This window comes from Argentina silus, assembly GCF_951799395.1.
Source record: "Argentina silus genome assembly, chromosome: 16".
Lineage (NCBI taxonomy): Eukaryota > Metazoa > Chordata > Actinopteri > Argentiniformes > Argentinidae > Argentina > Argentina silus.
This window is the reverse complement of record NC_139670.1, coordinates 9,801,345-9,809,149: the sequence shown is the minus strand read 5'-3', so window position 1 is coordinate 9,809,149 and position 7,805 is coordinate 9,801,345. Positions and strand designations below refer to the sequence as shown.

Below are 7,805 nucleotides of genomic sequence, written 5' to 3'. Positions count from 1 at the left end.
AGAATGGGCATTTGTGGAACTTCATTTCCTGGTAAATGTAGGTTAATACTAACACTTGGCGACGGAAGAGGAAATGTAAATATCTCTTACGACCTCTCTCTGCCTGTGCTGGCTTTCTGTGGGTTTAGACTTGAGTAACTATTTATTGCTTTGTGACAAATGTTTTTGATTAAAAAAAAAATGTATTTGTGCCATACAAATAAAATGTGATGATGGTCAGTGGAGGCTGATGGAGGTAGAAACACGTGTTTGATACCATTCCTGATTCTGTTCCATACATTTCAATGAGCCTGTCCTCCGATTTCTACCTCCACCAGCCTTCCCTGTTGATGATGTACTGTAGATGTAGGAGCCACACACACATACAGAGGTCCTTGTATGAGAGCTTTATTCCTTTCTGGAGCATGTTTACATCCTCAATACACACAGTTCAACTGAACCTTTCAGCAGTGACTGAGACACATGCAAGACTTGACTTGGCCCGAACCAGGGATGCACTTAACAAAAAGGAACACAAGAGGGCGAAGGAGAGCTCTGTGCTGGCCTGGAACAGATTAATTCTCTCCCCATTCTTCTTCACCGGGATCTCTACACACATATGTGTGTAGTCCCCCAGGAATGTCCCCAAAGGTTTACTTTATGGTTTATCAGCTGCACATTCAAGCTTTATTCATTCAACAAAAAAACCCAATAACAACCAATAGTAACAACACCTAAACATTCACTCAGGGGGGGGGTGGGCAGTGCAAAGACAGGTTGATCATGGGGGGGGGGGGGGGGCACATTCACAGTTTACAGGCAACAGAGCGAGAGCAGAGTTTGGGGGGGTGTGTAGGTGGAGAGGAGGTGGGGCGGGCCGTTTAGAAGCATTTGCGGTGGACAATGGACGGACCGGCCTCGTCGTACTCCTGCTTGCTGATCCACATCTGCTGGAAGGTGGAGAGGGAGGCCAGGATGGAGCCGCCGATCCAGACGGAGTACTTCCTCTCTGGTGGGGCGATGATCTGGCAACGACGTGAGATTTCATTTTAATAAACCATTTTAGCCGTTACACCATACAGTACAGTGAATTGATTGATTCTGGATACTGATTTTCTATTGATTTTATCTGACACTTAATCAATGTCAAATGATAGCCATTGCGTGAGCCTGACAAATGTGATGTTTTTTTCGAATCCTTCAGTAAAACCTTTCAAGCCTCTGACAAAGATTTTTCTATTCATAGGAACGAGGCCAAGAGGAAGGGATGAGTGTTCCAAAACGGGCCAGTTTCATGAGACTACTATTAAAATAGTACATGACGTTTCAGTAGGCTCACCTCACTATGTTGAACAAGTTCAGATCACACAGAACTTTACAGTAAACACACTAGTGAACACATAACACACACATACTGTATCTACAGGGCATGTGTAGGTGGTGAGAAAGTATGTAAAGAGTCGACAGTATGGACCAGTGGAGGTTGGTGGAGGTAGAAGGAACGGTGTCAAACAATCAACTCATTCCATTCCATGCATTACAATGAGCCCGTCCTCCGATTTCTACCTCCACGAGCCTCCCCTGGTGTAGGCCGTTAGTATCGCTAGTACACACCTTGATCTTCATGGTGCTGGGGGCCAGGGCTGTGATCTCCTTCTGCATCCTGTCGGCGATGCCGGGGTACATGGTGGTACCACCTGACAGGACGTTGTTGGCATACAGGTCCTTACGGATGTCAATGTCGCACTTCATGATGCTGTTGTAAGTGGTTTCATGGATACCAGCGGACTCCATGCCTGGGGAGACACCAAGAGGTTAACCATGCAACTGATATAGAAACAGTTTACAACCACAGAGAGAGAGAAGGAAAAGATGTGCAGGGGGGGAGAAAAGAGAGTGAGAGGTGTGTGTGTGTGTGTGGGAGGGGGGGGGGGTGATGGGAAAGAGGGAGTGGGAAAGGCAAATTGAGAGAGGTAGAGGGAGAAATTGAGAGAGGTAGAGAGAGAGATTGAGAGAGAGAGATTGAGAGAGGTAGAGAGAGAGATTGAGAGAGGTAGAGGGAGAGAGATTGAGAGAGGTAGAGAGAGAGATTGAGAGAGGTAGAGGGAGAGATTGAGAGAGGTAGAGAGAGAGAGATTGAGAGAGGTAGAGAGAGAGATTGAGAGAGGTAGAGAGAGAGATTGAGAGAGGTAGAGATTGAGAGAGAGAGATTGAGAGCGGTTGAGAGAGAGAGATTGAGAGTGTTAGAGAGATTGAGAGAGAGAGAGAGATTGAGAGCGGTAGAGATTGAGAGAGAGAGAGAGATTGAGAGCGGTAGAGAGAGTTTACCGATGAAGGAAGGCTGGAAGAGGGTCTCTGGGCAGCGGAACCTCTCATTGCCGATGGTGATGACCTGTCCATCAGGCAGCTCGTAGCTCTTCTCCAGGGAGGAGGAGGTGGCGGCTGTGCTCATCTCATTCTCGAAGTCCAGCGCCACGTAGCACAGCTTCTCCTTGATGTCACGCACAATTTCTCTCTCAGCTACGGACAGGATGTGAAGAGGGTGAGATCAGAACAAGGACTGAAGAGTTAGCACAACAATGATGTTCAGGCATGGTGGTTTACTGTACTAACAGATTGTTCAAGAGAACGTACACTACAGTAGGAATGTAAGTCACATTGTGTTTTGCATTCAGAAGTCTATAGAAGTCTCTTTTTTTGCATGGCATCCTGTAGGGGAACTTTACCAGTCCCATAGTTCTCATTCACCAGACCCATATGGAGCATACACAAACACACATACACACACACACACACACACACACACACACACACACACATATGTAAATAACACTTTGTCACCCCGACCATTCACCAGGGGTGATGAATGCGTGGCCCCTCTCATGACCGCGCAAGCACGCACAGAAACACACACATGCACACACACACACACACACACTGTATATGTATGTAAATGGCATATCTTGAGCCCTCCCACTCACCAGTGGTGACGAATGAGTAGCCCCTCTCAGTCAGGATCTTCATGAGGTAGTCAGTGAGATCGCGGCCAGCCAGGTCCAGACGCATGATGGCGTGGGGCAGGGCATAGCCCTCGTAGATGGGCACGTTGTGGGTGACACCATCACCAGAGTCCAGCACGATACCTGGTAGAGGTGGGGGACCAGGGTTAGAGGTGTGTGTGGCGTCCTGTTTGGTCGGTTTAGAATGAGGCTGATTTGGATTGGTTGTGACAAGCTAACCTGTTGTGCGGCCTGAGGCGTAGAGGGACAGTACTGCTTGGATAGCGACGTACATGGCTGGAACGTTGAAGGTCTCAAACATAATCTAGAACACAGACATTTGGTTCGTGAATACTGATGTTTTTAAATCATTGTTTGGACAGCATGGATGGTGTTTCATAGTCAGACAATGAACAAGTAATAATTAAGTATTCACACACTTTTATCATGCGCTTGCTCTCTACTTGTCAAGTTCATAACACTGACTTGCTTGCTAAGCTTATGAAGTATACTGTACATTACATCATGTCATAACATGAGTGTATGAAGGTTTAGGCCCGACACTCTTAAAAAAAAAAAAAAGGTTGAGTTCGTACCACAAAAAGGGTTCTTCATTTGTCTCTGTAGGGGAACCCTTTTTGGGTTCCATGTTGAACCCTTTCAATAAGGGTTCTTCAAGAGGCGCCCCTACAGGGACAAATAAAGAACCCCTACAAGTGTACTGGTCCTATACCTGGGTCATCTTCTCCCTGTTGGCTTTGGGGTTCAGGGGGGCCTCTGTCAGCAGGGTGGGGTGTTCCTCGGGGGCCACACGCAGCTCATTGTAGAAGGAATGATGCCAGATCTGCCAATCAAATCACACCACAGACCCCACCACCAATCAAAACAAGCTTTAATAAAGCTACCTAAACAATGGGACTCCATTAGTGGCCTTGGAATCAAACAACAACAACATTGAGGTCGATGTGCTGTAGAGAGAGATGCTGATGGAGTTATTATACTGTAGCTAAGTGAATAATGATGCCATCTGCTGCCTGCATCTGTTCAGGGATGACAGCGTGTGTCCTGATCTAATTGCCTAACATGATATGTTTGTCTCTTAGTCACCAGAGATGAGTCATATAGTAGGGTACAGTAGCAGGGGAGGAGTAATGCATGGAATGGAATGAGGAATGGTATCAAACACACATGTTTGATACCATTCCTCATTCCGTTCCTTGCATGACAATGTGCCCGTCCTCCGATTTCTACCTCCACCAGCCTCCACTGGGTGAGTCATATAGGACGGTACGCTACAGTACATGACCAGGACATTGTGTAGGAGGAGGAGGAGGAGGAGGAGGAGGAGGAGGAGGAGGTGGAGTAGGTCCTTAGTGAACCTATCTAAACATGCCAGGCCCGGGGGCCTCCATGTTTATCTAACAAAATAATTTGTTATCATGTTGAAGGTCTCTGATGAGAATAGCTCCAAATGCTATTGGATTTCTCCAAGGGTCACAGAGGGAGCTGTGCTATGTTCGCTTGGAGCTATTTTCGGTGTCGTGATGGAAAAAACATGCATTTGTTTGATCCCATTTGTTTGATGTTTGATCCCATTCAGTGAGATCAGATTCCTTGTTATAGTGTGTCATTTTCCAGAGGAAGCATTTATCTGAGTCACTCATGTTTATGACTGTCTTAGGTATGTGGTTCCTATGTCGGGTTGTTTTTTGGGCTTACTTTTTCCATGTCATCCCAGTTTGTGATGATGCCGTGTTCGATGGGGTATTTCAGGGTCAGGATACCCCTTTTGCTCTGAGCCTCATCGCCCACATAACTGTCCTTCTGGCCCATGCCCACCATCACACCCTGGGGAGAGGAGAGGAGAAGGCTGCCGGTGAGACACACTCAAACATCCAGTGTTCAGGATTGCGGATGCCACTGAGACTCAACACATACTGTACAGAAATGGAATAGCAAACTTCAAACAAATACATATAAAGAGCTGTTTAGTTGTGTATACACCTTAGTGAATACAGTGTTATGATACAGTGATACAAGTGTAAAAGGTTTTGAAATCAAGGACCAGGAAAGAGTAGGGTCAAAAAAAGGCCAACATTGCCATCGACCAATCAGAATGCAGTTGCATCAGGCTTCCCTTGTCAAGGACGAATGGGGTCTGACCTGGTGTCTGGGACGGCCCACGATGGAGGGGAACACGGCTCTGGGGGCGTCGTCCCCGGCGAAGCCTGCCTTGCACAGACCCGAGCCGTTGTCGCACACAAGGGCGGTGCTCTCTTCATCGTCACACATGGTCAATACGCTCTGCCTTCCTCACTCCAACTGGAGACAATCACTGCCAGGGCACAAACACATGGTGTTTACAGTTCAGTCCATTACTGAGCTGCAGATTGTTATCAACTTACTGTACACTGTAGAGGCTACCCTGTTGGGAATTGAGAGAACTTGTCAAAATGTTCCAGTGTGTGTGTGTGCGTGTGTGTGCGTGTGTGTGTGTGTGTGTGTGTGTGTGTGTGTGTGTGTGTGTGTGTGTGTGTGTCTGTGTCTGTGTGTGTGTCTGTGTCTGTGTCTTTGTCTGTGTGTGTGTCTGTGTGTGTGTGTCTGTCGGTGACCACACCCTTCTTAGGTGAATGAATAGCATTTGCTATTATACCGTAAACAAAAATGGAAATCTGGTGTCATAATTCATAGCCAATTCAATAATGCATTGCTCAGGTAAATCCAGCAAAATATAAAAAATGCAACAAAATATGTACTCCCACTGAAAGAATCTAAGTCTGTTTTGAAAAACTGACCTGTGCTGGAAATAGAACAAAACCCTACTATCGTTCTGAAACACGAATTCTGTTTCAATATGTTAGACTAATAGAAAAGCATGTAAGCAAAAGACAAAATGTCTTCATAAGAGTCACCCTGCAACCTTCCATCCGTCCTGAGTTTGTACTACAGTCCCTAATGAATGAATGCTGCACCCTGGGAAAACTTCCTAATTAGGAAATGATGGGGAGTCATGTCTGTCTTTGGACTGTGCAAATGCTCCCTCTCTCTCTCCCTCTCTCTCTCTCTCTCTCTCTCTCTCTCCCCCCCCCTCTCTCTCTCCCCTCTCTCTCTTTGGCCCTGCCCGTCTACAATCGTTTACAAAAAAAAGAGAAAGGAGAGAAAAAAGGGGATGGGAGGAGGAGGAGGGCAGAATCCAGGAGAACCATATTTAGTCATAAACCTTCGGAATAAACGTTTTCCAAAGCTTTCCAGCAGAGGGGTCCTTGAGCAGCTGTGATGTGGAGTTCAGTGCTGAGAGTTGGCCAGAGTTGGCCAGAGTTAACAAGATTCTCATCCACTGCATAACATAACAGAGGCCTTAGCACAAGCATCACTCTCCTCTCACAGAGAAAGACAACTATTGACAGTGATTTCCAAACAAGCAGGCATCAAATAGACCTTACAATCTGAGAAAGAATTTATGAAACCTAATGAGTTCCAAAGAGACCAATACCTGTGACAGCAAATAAATCAGGACTTGTTTACAAGAGTACTTTGCAAGATTGTATTTACAACTGTGTCACTCCACTCCATAATCCTCTTTCAAACAGGCTCAAGCATGAACAACAACACGACTGTTCTGTACTTCAACCACAAATCCAAGATGAGACACAACATGAGGCTTAAGATCTATATGCTAAGAGCTTTGTCAATGCATAAACAACACAACCAGCTCTGAGACTTAGCACTGAGAGTCCTAAACCCCTGTCTTGTATTAACAGGCACCTGCTGCAGTAGATTAGCTAAAGCTAATCATGGCTAATGAGTTAGTGTTACATTGAGCAGCAGCCTGTGTTGTAAGGTGCTGACCTCTGCAGTTGACTCAGACTGGCGGATTAGCAACAAGATGGATTAGCAACAAGATGGATTAGCAGGTGTGAAACAGTCAGGTAGGCGACAGGGAAGAAGGGAATGAGAGGAGAGGAGGTGGGAGAGTGGAGGTAAGGAGATATGGAGGATGGGAGAGGTAAGGAGAGGAGGTGGAGGGAGCGGAGGTAAGGAGAGATGGAGGATGGGAGAAGTAGGGAGAAGGAGAGGAGAGGAGAGATGGAGGAAGAGGAGGAGGAAAGGGGGTGTCCCACTTACCCTGACAGTGCTAGGCCGGGGTATGCCGCTCAGGGGATGGTGTGCCCCTTGCCGGCCCAGTGAGAGTTTATGTAGCTCCCAGCCCCCCCCCTGTCCTTCCCCCTCCCACATCCCAAACATGGAGCCGGGGCTGCTCTCTCCCTTTCTGCCTCACTCAGCCACAGCCTTATAGGGATGGCCGGGGAACGGCAGGCCAATCCAGGGGCTTCTGTCGAGGCCTCCAGTCCCATCATTCAGGGCATTCCAGGATTCTTTTTTCTGTGAAAGGCAAGAGATCTCACCCTCCTGGAGCATAAACACACAGCAGCACAGAGCTAGCTAACAGCGCTAGCAGCTGCAACAGAGCTGGCCTCAGTGACAAGCATGGGTGCCGCAATCACACATGAACGCGCAAACACACACACACATACCCACACACGCACACACACACACACACACACACACACACACACGCACAACACACACTCACACTCACACAGAGTGGCAGTAGCATCCACATGCAACAATGTGTGCTCTGAAATGAAATGACATGGTCTAAATGACCTAAAACCCCATTCAAAGCAACAAGAAAAGTGTTGTGTGTCGGTGGGTGGCGACTCAGTGGTTGGTGAGTGCAGAAACAGTGGTGGAGAAAAGTCAAGTTGAGGCTTTACTGAAGGTGCTGAGCGAACCTTTCATCGACTGCCCATTGTCACACTGTTG

At 47.1% G+C, this 7,805-nt stretch overlaps 1 protein-coding gene across 1 annotated transcript; it reads right to left on the bottom strand.

Moving 5' to 3' along the window:
- Positions 1-370: 370 nt before the first annotated feature.
- LOC310816748 (actin, aortic smooth muscle) lies at positions 371-7,179 on the bottom strand. Its single transcript, XM_083687048.1, has 9 exons — positions 7,104-7,179; positions 5,142-5,313; positions 4,698-4,826; positions 3,712-3,822; positions 3,219-3,303; positions 2,961-3,122; positions 2,308-2,499; positions 1,594-1,775; positions 371-1,004 (listed from the first exon to the last, which is right to left on the bottom strand). The coding sequence occupies exons 2-9, from the start codon at positions 5,268-5,270 to the stop codon at positions 861-863; spliced, it is 1,134 nt and encodes a 377-aa protein (XP_083543174.1). The 5' UTR covers positions 5,271-5,313; positions 7,104-7,179; the 3' UTR covers positions 371-860.
- Between the last annotated feature and the right edge of the window lie 626 nt (positions 7,180-7,805).

What these genes read in the sequence shown, in the direction of transcription:
- LOC310816748 (XM_083687048.1), bottom strand. Translation starts at nt 5,270, where the DNA reads ATGTGTGACGATGAAGAGAGCACCGCCCTTGTGTGCGACAACGGCTCG. An exon ending in TGGGCCGTCCCAGACACCAG is followed by an intron (nt 4,827 to 5,141) that starts GTCAGACCCCAT and finishes TCCTCTCCCCAG; the next exon opens with GGTGTGATGGTGGGCATGGG. An exon ending in CCAGCACCATGAAGATCAAG is followed by an intron (nt 1,005 to 1,593) that starts GTGTGTACTAGC and finishes CGTCGTTGCCAG; the next exon opens with ATCATCGCCCCACCAGAGAG.